Genomic DNA, 20,606 nt, shown 5'->3' on the forward strand with positions numbered 1-20,606 from the left:
CTCTCTGCAAAAATAATTTTATTGTAATTTACTTTCAAGGCGTCTTACTTTAAAGCATTTTTTGAGCCTCTGAATTACTTTCAGATAAAATCAGTTGCTCAATCATTTTCTAACTGCGACTTTCATGAGACTGAGGGATATTCCCCTTGGCCGCTTCGCGATCCGGCCCCACGAGGCGCTTTGCGCCTTAGACGTTACGCGTCGTTACGCGTTACGCGTTACTCTCACATCAGTGGCGTGGCGTGAATTGCGATATATCGATTCTTATGCCATTTAAACCTATGGTAAATAATCGACTATTAAGGTGTTCGCTGCGAACACCGTGTTTATCGATCCTTCTCCATAGGTTTAAATGGCATAAGAATCGATATATCGCAATTCACGCCACGCCACTGATTATAGAATCAGATTTGTGGTTGGATTCTTACACACCTAGGAACTCTACTTCTTGCTCAAGCAATCATTTACTCGTAAAAAATAATTTTCATTGCATTGGTATTCCCCCCACAAAAAAGACAAATTGGGTACGTATGGAGTGAAGGAAGAGTGAAAATTGTTGAATGTCGCAATTCGTTGACTCGTGTTTCTCGAACAAATTTCGACTCTTCGAATTTTGACAAATCATTGCGTCTCGTCTGTTAATAATTTAATTAACCGTTGCCGACGTACATTATACCTATCAATAAGTGATCAAATTACTTTTCCCGATTTCTTGAAGTATTTAATTGAACTCAGGTTTAAGTGCTAAACAAATGTAAACCAGTTGGAGCGAAAGTTCAAGTGTAGCGAAATGATCGTGCAAAAGCATTTAGTACTTCTCATCTCTCGATGTGGCTGTGATCAACGCTGTTGAAGATAGTATACAATACCGATAGAGGCGGCTTTCCGGTGAGCATACACGTGAATTTTAAGTGCGGTGTCTGGTGTCTCGACTTGTGATGTGGGTGGGTGTGTCTCTAAAAAGTATGACTTTTTGTTAAAATAACCAGAGGGTTTATAGAAATCGTCTTAGTATCAATCTTGGAGGGACACTTAAGTGCATGAAGAAAGAATTGAAAGAACATCGTCAGAAGTAATCATTTTAAAAATACAAAAAAAATATCAGTCTCTTCTTTGAAGGGTAGTAATTAGGATGCGAAAACTACAGTGTGTCCAAACGAACCCCTTTTGATTATTATTATTATTTTTTTTTTTTTTGAGGTTTTAGACTTTACTTTCAACTTCGAAATTAACTTTCATAGAGATTTAAAATTTGCCGAAACTAAAATTTTCTGGTGATCCTGCGAAGTCTTTATTAGTCAACAGTTGTGAATTCTCGTTAAATACTGGTGTGTAGCATCTTCAGACGAAATGACAGCAGAGGAGCATACGGTCAGATCCGCTCAGGTAGGCATCGCCAATCCATACCTATTTTTCACATTCTGTGACAAGAGAGTTTATGTATACTCGTGCCTAATATTGTAGATCACTCAGCAGCTAACCTTGATTACCTTCTCTAGCTTGATTATCTGGCAAATACTTTTATATTTTAATTAGGATTCAAAATTTGGAGCTTTTTCAAATCTTAGCTAGTATGGGCGGTTCATATAACGTTCAAATCAGCTGAAAATATAATGTGAATTTAAAGTGAACCTCATTAGAACCTGCCAGTGTTCCAGAGTTCCAATTTTTCTCAGGGAAAAATTACACTTACTGTTGGACTGAATGATTTTGAACTTTATACTACCGTGACTTGTTTTGCCTGAAATTTCATCAACGTATTAGACGTTACATGCTAGGTTTGTTGAGCAAACAATGAAGAGTAATTCAAACGATAATATTCAATTATTATTTCACGATTAACTGAAAATATTTTGTTTATGTCACAGGAGACGTTTCCATATCCAAAATCAACATTTTTCATAAATAGTCATGCACTCTGTCAGCGTTATTCGTTCTACGGCGTCTGTTGTAAGTGAATCTGAACACGGTATCATAAATTTGTACTGTTTTCATTTTACATTTGGCAATTTAAACTGAAATGTTAGTATATTCGTATCAGATTGGATCTAATTATAGTCTTATTTTCAAAAAACAATTTGGCTCTAAAAAAGCACATCTCGGGTTCCCTCTCAGTTACATGTTTCCTCAGAAAAGCTCTGATAGATTTCTCGCAATTTTATCTTCGAAACAAACCTCTTAAATTAGCCACTTCAGGGAATTTAGATAACCACCTATTATTATTTGAACTTACAAACCTGATTTATTACTTTTCACTGTCAACAACAAAGATATTGTGCACAGCCTCATATTTTTCATCGCAACCTCTCAATGCATCCTGTCACCAAATCTCCCTTATAAAAAATTATAACCTCTTGGAGAAAAGCTCGCAACACACACACAAATACTTCTTTGAAATTAAAAGTATTTAATTCTCTAAGAATGTAAGAAAACAATAACTTTATAAATCATTTGTGCTTTCAAAACTGTGCAACTTAAATTTTTGTCGTATCACAAGCTTGTAAGCATACCTTCAAAATGATTTTCTCTTAAAATATTAATCCTCAGATGCCAATTAGCCGGGTCAATGTGACCCGAGGTTTCTTAAAAAAACACGCGTCCCGTAGATGTAGGTCAACAAATACATCTTAAAAAAGAAGCAGACATCAAATTGAAAACAGAGAAAAAACTCGAGTGTCAACACAGCCAAAGATAGAAAAAGCGAAATGGGACCTTGTTTTTTAACTTTTCTGAGTTACACATCACTGACGGTGTAAAGCGGAGCATTGCGAGTTCACGCCTCGCGCCATGGCGCCTTCATTTTTGCAGAAGCAACACGGACGTTCATCAAGCACGATTAGTTGTATCTCTGCGCCGTCATCAACGCGCGACCTTTCCCTTGCTCTATTCTACGCCACGACGGACGCTGCGTCTCTGTTAATGAAGGGATGATGGAATGTGAATGTATGTTCAATGCCCCTTGGTTGCAGCTTATTTTTTAATCAAAATACCTCGAACTACCTCATAACAGCACCGTTTGGGGAGACAGAGGTAAACTGATCCCTATGGTTTACGAGGCAATATGCATGTGCGTGACGTTGTTAATATTGATCTTTATTATGAATCTATTGGCTTATCTTTCAGACATTGCAGCCCTTTATTTGCGAGATAACTTAAAATATACGGAGGGAACCGCGACACAGATCCTCCATGTGGTTTACTTTCTTCTTAGTGCTCTTCCAATTATTGGTGGAACCTTAGCAGATTCCAACATAGGAATGTACAAGTACGTATTTTTTCATTTAGTATTCATACTTCTTATACGGACGGGATTGCTTATATTTTACTAAAGTGCCTAAAATGAGTTTCACAAATTAGGTCCAAATTATCTATTACGAAAATCGAAAATGCCAATGTGATAAGAGTTTATTTTATCCCGTGGTGTGTAGAAATGATGTATGTAGGTACCCTGATGTAAAATTGCTCCGGCAATTCTTTTATTGACTAATTACAAGCTACTATCTAACCAAGCAAGCAATGGGGCTGTACGTAAATAGCGAGGAACTTTACCATTGTGCGCGATTAAGTTACCTCTCGTATGAAAAAAACTAACCAAATACGTATATATGTATTTCACATGAATTTTGTGCATTAGTCAGGTACGTGTAGTGAACGGGTTACATCATGTACACTATGAATTGCATATCAATATAACATTATCTTTACGATGCAAATGGATTACTCACTGAAATGATTGGTTGTGTTTTAATTGGTACAGTGCAACTGATTGGGCCAACGCTTATTCCTGAGAAAAAAATATAAATAAATCAATTACTTTTTAATTTTCTTTCTTAAGCAGAAAAAGGAGAAGCAGCCTATGCTGAGATAACATACTGATGTTATCCCAACAAAGCCAACAAAGACATTTTTAAAATTTTACTCGCCCCATCGCCTCAGCTGAAAGTAGGTGCTATTTTATTAATGTGCCCTCCTGATTTAACAATCTGATATTTTTTCTTTGCAGAGCAATAATTGCTTCTACTTTCATACACCTAATAGGTAACACGATACTACCTTTTGCATCGACGCCATGGCTCATCACCCTCAGGTAAATTTCAATCTCGTGTGATAATGCTTCACAAAAAACTTTACTAATAATATTACAGCTGTTTATATTGAAAAAAATCACCAAAAAGCTAAATTTAACCGAGCTGCATAATTCAGCTCTGCTGAGTAAACATGATTACTAACTTGCAAGACTAGCATACAGTACATAGAATCGTAATGAAAATGGGAGAGCTGGCGCCATGTTCTGCTCGACGAGTTCGGAGCCTGGTGTGCGCCGAGCCTCGTCACTTCTTCGATACACGTTCGACCTAAAATAGCGATTTGCAATAGGTGATAAATCCTATCTTCTTTGTTTACATCGGATAGCCGGGTATTCATGTATCGAAAACAATCGATTTTATATCGAAGAAGTGACCCGGCGTCTCACAGGAGTTTCGGAATTCGGGACCTGGAAAATGCTCAAAAGTGGCGCCCAGCTCTCCCACTTACATTACGACCTTATGTACTCTATGAAGAATGGTCGCAGGGCACGGCAAATAGAAAGCACAACGACCCAACAACCAACCAATCACGTAACTCCGTCCCATCTTAGTCTTGTCTTGTCCAGAAAACAAACTGAAAAGTGCAACGACCACTCAGTACTCCGTAAAAGGGTTCGTAAGCACTTGTTTAATCAAAAAATTTAATTTCAGAAGCTGCCCGGAAGTTAATTTTACGGCGAATCCAACATTCTATCCATTCGCTGTTTCAGCGATATTGCACCCGCTCCGCAACACCACGACCGTAGTATATGACGTCATAGCGATATGATGACGTGCGTTGATGGTGTCATTTTAGACATCGGCATTATCAAGATCTATCCAAAATGACTCTTGTGATGATCTTGCTAATGTTGCAGGTAGAGAGAGATTTTGCTGAGGTGAAACTTCCATCACGAGGTCAGAATAACTCGGTCTAATCGCGTACCTGTGGTTATAGTTGCCTTTAAACTGCGGCAATGGCTGAAATTTATTTTTGTTTGCTCGTTGCTTCAGGGAGTTTTCATTACTGGGAATGTTCCTAACTGCAATCGGGGCCGGACTTTTGAGGCCCATTTTAAGCACGTTTGGAGGAGAGCAATTCGTGTTACCGCAGCAAGCCAAACAGCTTGCCACCTACTTCTCCATTTTTTACTTCAGCTGCCAGGTGGGCCCTGTTTTTGCTGCCATTACGAGTCCCATTATCAGAAGGGACGTCAAGTGTTTTGGTCAGAAATCCTGCTACCCCTTGGCTTTTGGGATTCCTGCTATTGTAATGGCTATAGGCTTTGGTAAGAAATTCATCTCTCTTTTGATCAGGCTCAGGAATGGGGTAAGGGCGTGTGATAGATACATTGAACCTATCTTCTTCAAAGAGACGAAGAGAGAACACTCTGAGTGCCGTCTACACTTGTAACTTGTAATGCTGATTACAACTTAATGAGATCTGAAACAAGGTTCAATAGAATTGAACTTTGAAACTTCCATTGTAAAAATTAATTATTAAACTTTTTGCCAACTCCAAATCAGGGTACTGCGGCACTGATCGCATAGATAAGAATAAAATAAAATGTTGTCCAATAAACTAACTGACCACAATCTCCCCCATAATTTTGACATTAAATCGTCTCTTTCTTAACATTAGAAAGTAACCACACCTCGCGATGAATCCTGTTGGCCATACTACTCAATGCTCCAGGGCTCATCTAGTCATCTCTAAATATAGTTACGCCGTTTTGTCAGCAAAGCGATGGAATGAGGTAAAATTTTGACAAGCGCGTGCTTATAGGAAATGTGAGCAAATATGACAAAAGAGTCTAGGTATCTGCAGATGCCTCCTCGAATAGTATTAACATCACAAATTCAATCAAATCACGAATTAAAAGGAGGAACACAAGAACACCTCTTAGAAATTTCATTAATACGATAACATTCTTTTTAAACCAATACTTTCATAAGATTGACGTGATAAAAAAAACTGGATATTTTTGCATAGTTGCCAATGCACAAAATCATTCGAAGTTATCCACATTCATCTCTCACAAGCGTGTATACATTCTACACATTCAAATCTGTAGGTGGAAAAAATGAGCTTTTGAGAATCGCAGGTCAAATTTCATTAGTATTAAAACTAGGCTATAGATCGTATGGCTCTTGAGTACGTTTATGCGTCATTTATTAATGCTGGAATGACTCCTGTAGCCCCTATCCAATTTTGAGCATAAAACCTTGCAGCAGATGCTTTCGCCCCCGATTTATCGATACATCGAGTATACAAAATATTAATTCTTCTGTATTTATGTATATAGTCGTATTGTGTATGTCTAAATCATAATATTGCTTCCAGTTTTGCTTGTTTGCGGAAGGCGTCGTTACACAGTGCCACAGTCCGAGGAAAGCATCCTTCTTAACATGTTGAAATGTATTTTTGTGAGTCTATTTTCTCTTTTTGAAATTTATTAATGATAAAATACTTACAGAGTGTCCCAGGCCAACAATGGCAGGTTTTTTCGGTTATGTTTCCCGTATAAAACCCATTTCACACGCCGAAAATAGGAGCTGAAAAAGGAGGTCAGCAACGCATCGATGAATGCTGCCTTGATATCCCGCGAAATTTGCGCGGTCCGTGTAATTTCCAGCAACCCGCAATGAGTTTGGACTTAACAGCTATCAGCTTACATGAACTAGTTGTTCCAATAATTTAAGTGCAAAGTTAGGTCAACAAAGTTTAAATTGGGATTTTTTGGAAGATAAAGTAGCGGATGCACAATCTTGACAACATTGTAATACGCTTGGCTACTTTTTTGCGAAAAGCATGACTTTCACTCAGGAAGTATAGCACACCATTTTCTCTTTTAGCTCACGAATGATCAATTTTTTTTGATCTTATCAGCGAGTAGAATAATTATTTTATCTAATTAGTCATGCATTTTAAAAATCGTCTGAGAGTTCGTTCGATTAATTTGATACAACTTATACCAATGTATGACTATGACATGTGACTTATACCTCGGACTAAAAATATCTTGACTTGTATTTTTCCATTGATCTTTTTTTTATCGTTATTAGTACGCCCTAAGACGAAGGATATCATCAAATAAACCGCGGAAAAATGTATCTCATTGGCTCGAGTACGCAGGAGACAAATTTGACCCTGAGCTATTGACCAATGCCAAAGATGTTCTAAATGTGCTCGTCATGTACATACCGACGCCTATGTTCTTTGCTCTCCATGACCAAGTGGTAGGTGGTTTGACGTTTTGATGAGATCTATTTTAAAATGAAGGAATATGTTTACCAGAACACGCGGCGGTTCAAAAGATAGAAATATTAACTGTTTATTTTTTTGGATGTATTTTCGGCAAGATGCCATCTTCAGCAAGAATATTTTTTTCACGAAACACAAAACAGAGAAAAGAAAATTTGTTTTTGTGAAAAAAATTTTCTCGCTGAAGATGGCATCTCGCCGAAATGCAGCCATGAAAATAAATAATCAATTTTTCCATCTTTTATTAATATGCGTGTTCAGGTAAACATTTTACTCCTTCATTTTATTTTATTAAGAACACGCGTATAATGCGATTTTCCAGCTATCAGAAATATTGTTTCTTCAAAATAATAGAATTTTATCCTGGTACGTTTACTGTTTGATTGCAATCGAAGTTGATTTGATCATTTTTTCTCCTCCTTTTTTGTGGAAATTTAAATTGATTAAAGCTCAGGATTTTACTTGCGGAATAGAGAGAGAGCTGCTTACTTCCAGAATGGATCGGAATGGATGGATTCCGAATCGAGATACAAGAATTACTGAAATCAACTCCTAACCAAGACGTTCAATGTTTCTTGGCGCGTAAATTCAAACGTCCCGCTCATGAAGAAACAAAAGTCTTCGTGAGTCGATTTGCGCACTAAGCGTCACTGGTACAATCGTTGCAGTAGGAAAATATGAAAATCTCAATCTCAGTGCTTCGGCTCCGCTGCTGCACGTTTGTAACACTTGAAACAACTCAGGATCGGATGGGAGCAATGCGAGATTGAAAAAGTATGCCAAAACCTTCTTTGTATACGATTTGATTTAAGTAGACTATCGTTTTTCCTGTCAGCGGGGAAATCGAAATACCCTTAGCTCTTGTTAACTAAAACGTTAATACCTTAGTTATGAATTGAATTCAGTAATTTTTGTCGCGCAAATCGTGTTTCGTGAAACTCTGGTTTAGGAAAGCACGTACCAGAATGATTAAATGTGCACCTTGTCTAGTGGTCCATTACGTATTACAATACACAATGCAAAAAGCCCCGTCTAATTAAGTGGGCTTTTCTAAAAATGAAATAGCTCATGCCATTAAAGAGAACAAGTATATAGCTGGTGCAAGATGTTACTCCCCTGTATCATTTATTTCCTTACAGCCCTGGTAAAAACTGGCAGTAAGATGTGTGTTCCAAAATACTATAGACCTAAAGCCGGCTGTAAGATTTCCAATAGCTTCTATAGCCGGCTGTACAATTTCTTATAGCCTTTTATAGCCGATGGCGATTAAGCAACAGCCAGACGATAAAGTTTATGCTAAACGTTACTAAATACGGATACTAGGACTTAGTTAGTTTTTGGACTACCGCTCTCTTTTTGTGCCGTAGTATCTTGATTTATTTTGCGAGGAAAGCTCCGTACTTTTGAAGGATGCCTGTCATTCTTAATATGTTGGAGCGCTTTCAATTTCTTATGATACTGTGCAATACCTGTGGTGTGAAATAGTTGTTCAGACGCCGTGGCACGCTGTGGCGAGGCGGGCGGGCAGAGAGCGCGAAACGCGCACTGGCGCCTACAAACCTAACAGGGATACTTCACGCATTGCGCAATGCGTGAAGTATCCCTGTTAGGTTTGTAGGCGCCAATGCGTCGCCGCTCCGCTTTGTGTTAGGCTCTAATATTTAATCTCGCGGAGTCAGCGTTTTTCAACTCATGATTTTGAAATGTTTGCACACTCTGTATGGACCATCTCATATTAATTGATGAAAAAAAATATGTTTTAAAGGAAAATATAATGTGTGTTTTGTAAATATTAAGGTAGTTCCGTATCAAACTTAATGATTTCCAAAGCACACGAATTTCTACACAATTTGGCCCTTTATAGCCAATGGCGATAAAGTGTAAAGCCCGGCGATAGGAACTGTAGCTCGACTGTATACTTTTTTATAGCTTCAAATAGCCCGGCTATATGATTTGCTCCGCTTTCTACAGCCAGCTATATGATTTTCAATAGCCTTCTTTAATCGGCTATAAGAACTCCTATGGTATTTTGAAACGCAGCTCCTATCGCCAATTTTTACCAGGGAGTTAATATTGATTGCAACTATATTTGAACTATTCATTAGCATTCGCTTTTTTCCCAATGTAACAGATTTCTAGCTGGGTTTATCAGGCGTCTAAAATGGATGGCGTCGTACCAAACTGGTTCACTATTCAAGCAGACCAAATGAATTCGTTCAACCCGATATGTTGCATGTTGTTCATACCCCTGCTAGAGCTCGTTATATATCCGGCATTGGCAAAAGTTGGCATCAAAAGACCTTTGCAGTATATCACTATTGGTGCATTATTATGTGCATCGTCGTTTGTTTTAGCAGCCTACGTTGAATATAAGCAAGAGGTGAGTGGGAAATCAACACCATCAGCATAACGTCCGATGGCGAAATCAGACTTCGCTTTTTCTTACATGACGTCTAATCAGTAATGTTACATGTACCATGTACATATCATCCATAAATCTTAAATGTTCTCTTGAATCTCGAGTAGCTCTGGATGGGTGCTCACATGAAAATCCAGAGGGGCAACGCAGTACCGCTATGATGCGGTCCTACGCTACCTCTTCGGAGAAGGTAGGGCCAAATTCCAGCGGTTTTGCGTTTACCGCCATGGTGCGATCTAAAATTGAAACTTTTTTTGGTTCCTCCATTTTCAGCCGTGCTATGCCCAGTTGCCCTCGCCCGGTCAGGGACAATTGAGGATTTTCAACGGCCTGCCGTGTCCAGTTGATATAAATTTTCCCGACAAAAACAACCATGTTATTCCTGCACACGGGGATCTTCAGTGGACTGACTTGCATGTGCAGAACACGCGGAAATTGAACACAAAATTAGCTTTAAACGAAGATTTTGCCTGTAGGAACATTATTGTGGCAAAAAACTGGATGCAAGAGCTGTCTATCTTCGAAGAAAAGGCAAGTGTCAAAACAGCATCCATTCTGAGCATCTAGGCAGGTAATTTTGCACTTTTGATCAGGTAATGAACAATTTATTAAACATACTCAGAAGGCCGTCCTTTAATTTAGTGCTCATCTGCGAAGAAATGCCATTGATCGATAAAATAGAGACATTGAATTTCGTTTAAACTAAGGAGCTACGCCTCCTAACAGCTGCGCGATACATACCCCCAAAGTGCTTCGCTCCTTAGGCGTTATTATGAATGCGTTACGCGATACTCTTATGATTTCATATTGTAATGTAAAGAATGACAGCAAAATGCCATTGCAAAATCGCAATAAGTTTAGTAAGAAAAATTGCTGAGATACCGAAAAGGCAGATGGTCATATGCACTGTTAGAAATCATGGCAATGCACAACACTATTGTGTGTATATTTTCATTAATAATTTTTTTTAAAAGCAAAAACGAAATGATGATATCTTTGTTAACAGTTTAGCATCTCATCAACATTCTATTTTTTTCACGAAGTAATAAGTTGCGTTTTGCAAATAATAAGATATCTTTTTCGCTCCATCAAAAGTTGCTTTTAAAAATTGCTGATTTGTGGTCCTCGCAAAATACGGAAGACAAATAACATCGACAATGAAAACAAGACAAAAAGAAGCAAACTAATCACTAGCATTCTATTTACGAAAGAAAGAAATTATGTAATCAAAATTGGCGTCATGGGCGAGTGTCAAAGTCATTAGAACACCCGGAGCAACTATTCGTGCTCAGGAACTACTATTGTTGCATGCACACTAAAATGAAGGCACTTTGACTTTCTGAGCGATTCAATGACCCAGCGCGCCGTGAATCTTCGGTGAGCAAGGGGATATTCCGACTTGCTTTATAGAAATTCATTGCTTTTACCCTGTGGATGCTCATCTTTTGGCAGTAAATAATTACGAAGTGAATATTTTTAAAAAATCGTATTGTCTAATTTATTTATAGACTCGTGTGGAAGTCGCTGATTTCAATAATTTTGCAAATTTGTAATTTTTGGTTTTTAAGACTCTTTGAGGTTACACCCCTGCCCGAATATGCTGAAAAAATTTGCTTGCAAAATTGTTTAAGAAGAAAAACCGTGCCTCATCTCTGCAAATCATGCGAATATGACGAATCTTCATTCAAACATTGAAGAATCTTTTAAAATTCGTTTCTTTGTTTGAGCTCTCATTCATGTGTCTGACAATAAATTGATATTTTGTTGTAATTTAAAATAAAAATTGTGCCTATAAATCAGTGTTTGGGAGGCTTCATAACCTATCACACAAATATCATGCGAAAAAACTAATGATGCATTTATTTTAGTTAATATTTTCGTGAAACTTTTAAAAGGTCGCAAATGTGAAAGGTTTCGTCTGTTTAACTTTCGTAGAATGATAATATTCTGGAATTTTCATAACTATTTATGAATTACTTCTTTCATGGGTTGAGCAGTTTTATAACTCAGAAATTTCAACAACTCAACTGCGATTACTGCTAATATCCGTTTTCTTTTTTCAATTACTCTGTGAACTCTTTTTATTCAGTTTAATCCTAGGCCTGTGCAGATTCATACAGTATCTCAAAGTTAGGAAAATTTAGTATAACCAATTTTGCACCAGTCGACTCAATTATAATATTGACCTACACTGTTCAGTGTTCATATCAATCAGATAGGCACTGCAGCATTATAATTTCATCAATGCAACTATGTCGCAGCGTCATCGTCAGTTTTGTTTCAGAGCGTTTCATACATTTTGACTGTTTTAAATGCCACTGCCGATATTCAAAGGATCCCGGGATACGATGATGTTTCAAAATCACAAAGCAATGTGCCTGTTCTCAGGTAATCTATTCTATCAAAACATCCAACAATATTTTTAAAAAATGAAAAAAAAAATAAAAAAAATAAAGAGAAAATGTTTATGGAGTACAAATAATACAAATATATTGTTTGCTGAAAACTGTCAATTGATTAAAATCCTGTCGGAGACGAGATATTCATAATTATTAGTGTTAAACGCAGATCAATTGTATTCAGAGGTGACAAGATTAGCATGGGGATAGTTGCTAAAGGGTCTTTAAAAAAAAAGTTTCTTGGACGTAGAGTCCGGGCTATAAAAAAATTTAACATGAAGAAACCCTCTTTACCTAATCGGATTCTTTGCTTGAATCAAAAGGAAATCCGCCTAAATCAAAAGGCTTAGCTATCGATTCGAGCAACAATCCGATTGAATCAAGATTTTTTTTTCTTGTCAAATTTATTAAGAATCTGGACTCTAGATCCAGGCGACTGTTTATACCAGTGTTCCATTTTTTGTTGAAAACTTCTTTAAAAGAGTAAGGGGCAAAATCTGGGACCTAGTCAATTTTTTCGTCCTCCTAATGTCTTACCTCTACTTATGCTTTTTTTTCGTCACAGAGTAATTCATAATTTGGAAGGAAATCTCGTATTGAAGAACCAGTACGGTGGAGAATTCGTTTTAAAACTTTCATTGTCTGACCCAGTAACATCCATGATTGAGGTGGACTCTGCCAGGTTAGTATGCATACGAGTATTCCTCCGAATCCATCCAGGATTCTTCCACAGATGCTTTTCTGTCACTGCAGTTACAGAACGGCTGAAAATTAAAAGAGAAGGGAGAGGCGGAAGGAATGCATTGATTAGAGTACCTATATTGAGAGAGTATGGCCACTAGAGTTACCACCTCTGATTGACTCAGCCATCTTAGGCTGAATGGAGCCCTTAGGACCCAAAAATGGCGGACGCCATAAAGTTAATGTAATGCAAAATGATTCAAAATGTAGTTGTCTTTGCTTATCGTAACGAGAACTTTACCCTAATGCACTATTGCGACTTTTTTACATATTTTTAAGGCTAATCGTGTGCAATTTTTGAGAAAATTATCTTAGATGTAGTAAGGCTGGCAGCAAGTGCGGTTGGTGATAACCGTCAAAAGTTGGCAATGACCCCCCTCCCATGCATCATCAAAAACCAAAACAAAGCACCGCCATTTTTGGGTCCTAAGCCCCTCCATGGGACCCAGTGGTCATACTCTCTCAATATAGGTACTCTAGCATTGATTATTGAAATTGATAGACAAAAAGAAAATTTAAGGAGGAACTAAAGTTAAAACCCATACGTAAGGTCCGCCATGTATTACGCCAAGCATTTTGGCCGACTTTTTTACGCACCCTCTTCCCCTCTCACTCTCCCCTTGTAAAGCACTTCAAGACAACCTTTCGCCCCCTTCGTTTTGAATTTCGTAAGACTGACTTGACCCCCTCCAATTTTTCCAAAAATGGCGGAAAGAGTCTGCACAGGAGCTAAAAAAAATAATTTTTAATGGAAAATATTGTTTGTTTTTTTTAAAAAAAAGGGAGACTTAGATAAGACTGGAGAAACCCCTCCGGCTCGTAAGACCGCGTAAGGCAACCTCAGACCCCACCCCTCCTTCAGTAGCCTATGTAATACTTGAACGACCCCTCTTGAATGCATTGTGAGGAATCATTGCCTTTGGAGACTTCAGCGCAGAGTAGAAAAGTAGGACATTTGTTTGCGGAAAGAATCGATCCCCTACAGTGAAATTTCGATAGATTTAGTAGAGGACAACGAGAAATGCCTTAGACTAAGTGACTTATCGTATTCAGACGAACTGTGATTAAGATTTAGCATCGTTTTCAAAAAGTCAGTTTTTTCTATGGCATTTCTTTTTCGCACGGCAGCATTATTGTCCATGGTAAAGAAGAAATAATAACATTATTCAGTGTTTATTTTGGGATTTTTTTAGATTTCTTGTTTTTACATTTATCTATTTTACTAAGTGCCCCCCCCCCCCCCAATCGTCGTTAAACAGCCTGTCCTCAACTTCTGATTTTACATCCCACAATTCTATATTTCGAGGATTCAACGATTAGACGCTGAATTTCTTTTACAGAGGAAGAATTCCAAAAAATCATTAAGGAATATCCTCGGTTAATATTGTATTATCCAAATGTGTTAAAAGTTTTGATGTAAATTAACAATGCATAACTAATAGATACCACGGATATGTACCTTTTCCAGTTACGAGGTCGTCTACGAAAATGAAATAATTTTATCCGACTTACCAATTAAGAGTGGAGGTGTTTACACACTGGTGCTTCAAAAGATCGACTCCAAAATCGTAAGTTCCTTCCAACATCTCACACAAGTTTATAAAATTAATGTTAATGTTAATGTTAATGTTAATGTTACGGGTAAATGGAACCGAATTATATTTGAATGACGTGAGCGCCAATTTTGTTTTCCTTTTTCTCGGCATCTTCCTATTTATACAAACATTTTGCATCAACATTTCAACATTTTTTCATGCAATGAAATGCACCTTACTGAAAACAACGTGTAGCTATATCAAATTTTAAGGCCCTGAAGTAGCTTTTGAAGTTAAGACTTTTACAGATCGATGACCGTCGAATCAAACAGTATCCTTTTTCAAATTATGCTTAGGCTTGCGTCATTTGGAAAATAATTGGCTTAGTTAGATTACTTGACTTTTTGAAAAAAGCCACTGTTTAAAACCGAGGAAAGTTGTTGAAGGGTTTCTAAAAATCGTTGACCTAGGGATGAAAAGTTTACGACTTTACTAAAGCGGTAGGTACCCAATTCATCGTTTAAAGTATTCGCCAAAGTTGCCAAATTGGACGATAAACTGTATAGATAGTTTACATGAGCTTAAATGAGACGAGTCCTGAAAATCACCACTATCTGGCAACGATGGACCTGCTGAGAAAAAATACAAAATTTTGCATTTGAAAATAAGAGTTTAAACTTCATCCCTAAAATTGAATCTTACGGGAGGAACAATACTTAAAACCCCTTTTTTTCGCTTTGATCTTCATGTGATTTAAGTAGTTTCTTTCTGTTAAAATTGATCCCTATCATCGCGAAGTATGAGCGATCAGTCATGCAACTCATGCACCCCTGCTGTATCACCCCATTGTCTCCAACAAAGCTAGTGAGTAAATACAGTCATTCTTATAATCATTTTAATGATCTCTTTACTTTTCCCCAAATTCCTTCGTTGAATGCACCATCACCGAATTATATTTACTTTTTTTTTATTTCTATTTTTTTTCTTTTCAGACGGGGAGTATTCACATAATAACGCCTCCCGCTACTTTACACATGCTGTGGATGCTGCCGCAAACTATCATCTTAGCGTTTGCCGAACTTATGTTTCAAATAACTTACTTATCCTTTATTTTCACCGAGGTAAGTTCTTCAATTGAACAGTACCTATCTCAAATATGACACTGTAGGTGTCATGCAATTATTGCAACTTCTTCGTTTCTTTTCCATCTTTTTTTCTTCCTCTCTTTACTGTCCATGCACTTTAATCAGTACATCATCATGGAAAGAAGATCTCATTTGAAAATTAAATTAATTTTCCAAAGAACGGCACTTGCACAATTCATTAAGAAGATGCCTAAGCTTACTTCTTTGTCCTTGAATACGGCTGCCTTCTTCATCGATATCCTTCATGTTAGATAACTTGTGAAAATAAGAAATACCGAAGCAACAAGGTATGGAAATCAACAAAGCATCATGCTCGAAAAAAAATGAAACGCAATTTTACACTCTTCAATACACCAATGAGATCAAAACAAAAATTACTGTCCGGCTTCAGACTGCTTGATCATGTCTTTTGAAAGATAAGTACGCGAGACTCTCATCGGACGTATTTCCTCTTCATTTTCCTTGCAGATTTTAATTCCATACCGTTATTTTTGTTGATCCCTGATTACTTGTGTATTATCATCATCAATATTATTATCAAATTTGTGTTCCCTATAATTTTTTACGTTTTCATTGTGTCCTGTAGGCTCCAGAGAAAATGAAATGCATAATGTCCTCTCTTTTCTCCTTGAGCATGGCTTTTGGCAGTGTAATAGTCGTGTTGATCACACGAGCTGGACTGTTCCATAGACAGGTAAATTTAAAGGATTGAAACTATACAAATATCTGGTTTCAGGACATTTTGTCAACGATTTTTTGTCCGCGCACCTTTTTTGTCCAGTAGTTTACGCCCACACGTAATAAGCAACGATGACTTGGTCCAAGTGTTAAATTTTAGTCGGTATGTAAAATTATATTGATAATATGGAAATGAGAAATTGAGAGAGAAGGAGGTGTTGTTATGGTTGCTCGTTTTCTAAATGAAATGTTATTACTTTCTCCTTTTGAATCATCTTTTTAAATTGTCATTGGTAAATATTTGGTTTTATTTCCATCCTTAAAATATTTGACGTACAATATACCTTATACATATATGTATGGGTACTTTTTTTTTAAAAAATTTTTTCTTTACGAAATTATTACTTCATTTTGAAAACATTTATATTTTTAAAACGTGACAAATATTTGTAAACCCTTTTCCAAGCGACATTAATCTCAATGAGCCGCAGTTGTGCCGACAGAAACTGCAAAAATTAATAAAAGAGGGGAAAAAACCAAGAAGCACGCAATCTTTAGTTTTAACCCATTTGTGCATCGATCTTTTAGAGTTAAATACGTCAAATTTTGAGCGTTTGGTTGCGCGTACACCTCGCTGCAGCACAATAAAAGCACAAAATGTAAAATAAAAAATTAAAGTGCTTTGGAAATCATTACATTTGACACGAAACCGCCAATATTTAAAAAACACACACTATATTATTATTCTCCTTTGATAAATTGTGAAATGTTTATTATTGAGCGAGAAAAGTCATAAGAAAGAGGTGTCGCCACATTTGGCAACAAATTTTTGCAGTTGTATTAAGTGCAGTGTTTATCTCGCCAGATGGAGTCAGGAGTTTCAAAACTGCCATCAAATTGTTCGCTGAAGTCTTCTTGACAAAACCATTACTGATAAGTCAGTTTTTTTTACAATGAAAACTTAAATTATTATGAAAACCAGTGATTTTTACGTGTGTAGCACTAATTCCTCACTACGCAAAAACCTCAATTTAATAGTATTAAACTAAAACGAAGTCTCCAAAGTTTAGAAAACTTTTAAGGCAGCATTAATTCCACCTCATAACTCAAGAATTGCCAAGTTTCATCTTTTGTATCATCTTTAATCTCACATTTTTGAGTGTCGGTTACGCTGTGTCTGTTACGTAACCGACACAATTTGGCAGGGCCGCCATGTTTGCGTGGACCTCCAGCAGTCCCGCGGAAAGCGCTGATACCTGATTCAATGGCTTGTTTATCAATCACTTTAACTTTGCACTGAATCAAAATAGAGCGTGCCAAAGCTGGAAAAAGGAAGTTTAATACCTTTAGAATGAGGTAATGAAATCCTGTTAAAATTGGTGCACTTTTATTTCTCAGGTATTTCACATTTTAACTATTCCTGTTATCGTGAAATCACCCATACATATTTTTCCCCATCAATTTAAATGAGAATAATCAATGCAGAGTGTGCAAACATTTCAAAATCATGAGTTAAAAAACGCTGACCATGCGAGTATAAATACTAAAGCCTAACAGAGCGGAGCGGCGTGCTGCCAGCGCGAGAGGCTCACTAGCGCCTACAAACCTAAGTGGATACTTCACGCATTGCACAACGCTTGAAGTATCCACTTAGGTTTGTAGGCGCCAATGCGCGTTTCGCGCTAGCCGCCCGCCCGCCGTGCGGCGGCGCCTGAAGCAACTATTTCACAACAGAGGTGTTGCACAGTATTATACGAAATTGAACGTATGATGAATGACAGGCATCCTTTAAAAGTACAGATCTTTCCTCGCAAAATAAATCAAGATACTTATCGTAAACAGGAAAAATCTAAGAGCCTTCAGCTGAGGCAAATATTTATCCGATTCAGGTATAACAAAGTGGGAATTTCATGAAAGATAATTAAGTCCTGTTACACCAAAGAGGTGTAGAGAGTTTTAGTGAATTTTGTCTCATGGAATTGACGTTCCTCCATTTTTACCAAAACTCTCAACTATATATTATTCTCCGTTGGACCAAACAGACAAAACAAAAAAACAAGCAAACCCTCATTCCTCCAAGACATTATACATTTTCATCCAAAAACGTCGTGAGCAATTGTCGTTTGTATTTACATGTGGGCCAATTAACTTTGGGTCTCAACTGGCACGTGGACCAAAACTTCCGTGCCGAAAAAACGCGTGGACGTAAACCACTGGAAAAACAGGTGCGCGGACAAAAAATCGTTGACGAAACGTCCTATAACCTGTTGTCCTTATTGAAAGTTCCACAAAAAATAAGTCAGAATGTTAAAATTAATTTCAAGTATCAATCAAAAAGGGCGGTTGATTCTACCGCACTGAGGATAAGCGCCGTATACAAATTCGAGAGTTGCCAAATCTCCTCCAGTAAAATAAGTATTTTTAAGGAGAGTAATGAATATTAACCGTTCTAATTTTCAGATACCGTTCTAATTTTTAGATCTCATAGCGAATGAAATTCTGTGGAAAATTGGAGGAAGAATATTCACAGATTTCCCTGATTATTCGTATTTTATCAAAGGAAATTCGGCCACGCCTGAAGGTTCATACGGTGTTTTTCCTTGGAATTTTTTTAGCGTTTTGTGTTCCAAAATGTCTGTAGATAACTCCTATATGCCTCGGTATAAACATCTCAGTTTTCAGTTTTCGTGAACTGAGCGGACCCTTCTTCCTTATACACAGTCACATGCCGACGATAAAACTTCTAAACCACGTGTCTCGTTTGTAGTGTTTCAAAATTTCCACTCTTATTTTATTTTTATGGGGAGAAACCAATGAACATCATTTTTTGAAATTTACATACATTTTCTCGCACAAAGAAGGAAAATCACGGAAGTTATAAAGATTTTACTTTGAGTAGGTAGTCTTTCATTTAAAAGATAAGTAATATAAAATGTCTGCAACATTGCAAACCGAGAAACCTGGTTTGGGAGTTTCACCATCGAAATAAGCGTATTAACCAAAGTTTTAAGACTTCGCATGCAATGCAATGATAAAGAGACTTGTTTTTTGTTTCAGTCCCTCGAATTCTTATTTTATGCTGGCCTCATGCTTCTGGACGTTATACTGCTCATATTATTGTCGGTGCGGTACAAATATAGGAACTTCAGGCCAATCAAAAACGACGAGATGTCCAAAAAGGAGTTAGAATCTGACATGAAGGCTGTCACTTGCGATGAAACAGTGGCTTGAGCTTCCAAAAGTCCCCTTAACTATATTGCTTATCAATTCTTGGGCCTGAAAATACCAATCTTTCAGTATTATAAGTTCAAGTAATCAAATTTATCTGTCACAGAAACCGAACGGTTGCCTATCTCTGTCCAAAATTCGGTTTCTTTGACCGAAACTTCGGTTGACAGAAGCTCCTGCCTCCAAGTTGTGTAAAACCCCCTCTTCAAATTTACTGGACGCCCCCCCCCCCCCAACTTTACAAGGTCCCTCCCCTCTCCCCGAATTCGAAGTCGAAGAGGCTGTCCACCCTCAAACCTCACCAAAGCCTCCATCCTCAAATCTTGTCAGAGTATGCTATCCCCCGGGTTTTCATTTAACATATTGTAAAAAGACAGTCATAGTCAAGCGAAAGAGTGAGGTCAAAGGGATGGACCCTAGACCCCTGACCCGAGTAGAACAAAGCAAATGAAAATATTGCGATTAAATTATGATTTAATGCGATCAAATTGCATTATTTTACCATTAAATTGCAATATTATTAGGTACATCATTTGTTCAACAAATGCCGAGCTCAAACAATAATCAATAAGATGGGTTAGGTGCATGTATTAGAAAGACAAGCAATTGGCAATGCTGAGAAAATTGCATCTTAATTTTAGTGCGATGCCGCTTTTATTCCCGGCCTCTTGAATTATCTATAGACTAATCATCAACGGAAACTTTATCAGAATGAGTGCTGAACATCGTAAAAACCGGATGAAACTCGCCCGCTTTTTTTGCGGGTTGTTAATGTTATGCGTGGTACCAATGAACAAACATGGCAAAACTGCTTGAAGCAGTTTTTACTGCTCCCAAGCCGCTCACATTGCCTAGCGAAATATTGAAGGCGAACTGGTCTTAGCGAGATCACGGAGATCGGTAGATCTCCCCGCCAAGCTAAAAATATAAATATAAGGAGAACAACCAAATAAAACCTCCCAGAGTAAGACCGGAAAACGCCTTCAAACGACTCTGCAGCAACCACACACACGCGGGGCGATAACCCGATAACCGTCGGTCGACGGTATACATTACAGAAAATATTAGGAATTGCCGATTTTCGCTGCTTTTTAACTTTTATCACCCCGTAGCAAAAAAACTACTCAAA

The 20,606-nt window shown here is 37.5% G+C and overlaps 1 protein-coding gene across 1 annotated transcript; it reads left to right on the plus strand.

Moving 5' to 3' along the window:
- The first annotated feature begins 440 nt into the window (after positions 1 to 440).
- LOC109041337 (peptide transporter family 1) lies at positions 441 to 20,361 on the plus strand. The gene is made up of 15 exons (XM_019057668.2): positions 441 to 1,386; positions 1,869 to 1,950; positions 3,124 to 3,265; positions 4,004 to 4,087; positions 5,082 to 5,356; positions 6,412 to 6,494; positions 7,134 to 7,307; positions 9,464 to 9,712; positions 10,025 to 10,282; positions 12,036 to 12,139; positions 12,716 to 12,832; positions 14,360 to 14,459; positions 15,419 to 15,547; positions 16,158 to 16,265; positions 19,307 to 20,361. The coding sequence occupies exons 1-15, from the start codon at positions 1,351 to 1,353 to the stop codon at positions 19,478 to 19,480; spliced, it is 2,115 nt and encodes a 704-aa protein (XP_018913213.2). The 5' UTR covers positions 441 to 1,350; the 3' UTR covers positions 19,481 to 20,361.
- Positions 20,362 to 20,606: the final 245 nt, after the last annotated feature.

The sequence above is a fragment of the Bemisia tabaci genome, chromosome 1 (assembly GCF_918797505.1).
Source record: "Bemisia tabaci chromosome 1, PGI_BMITA_v3".
In the NCBI taxonomy this organism is placed as follows: Eukaryota; Metazoa; Arthropoda; class Insecta; order Hemiptera; family Aleyrodidae; genus Bemisia; species Bemisia tabaci.

Bases quoted from the DNA above. Each gene is read 5' to 3' on its own strand.
- LOC109041337 (XM_019057668.2), top strand. From the start codon at position 1,351: ATGACAGCAGAGGAGCATACGGTCAGATCCGCTCAG. The intron at 1,387-1,868 runs GTAGGCATCGCC...TTTATGTCACAG, and splicing joins ATACGGTCAGATCCGCTCAG to GAGACGTTTCCATATCCAAA. The intron at 9,713-10,024 runs GTGAGTGGGAAA...CTCCATTTTCAG, and splicing joins ACGTTGAATATAAGCAAGAG to CCGTGCTATGCCCAGTTGCC.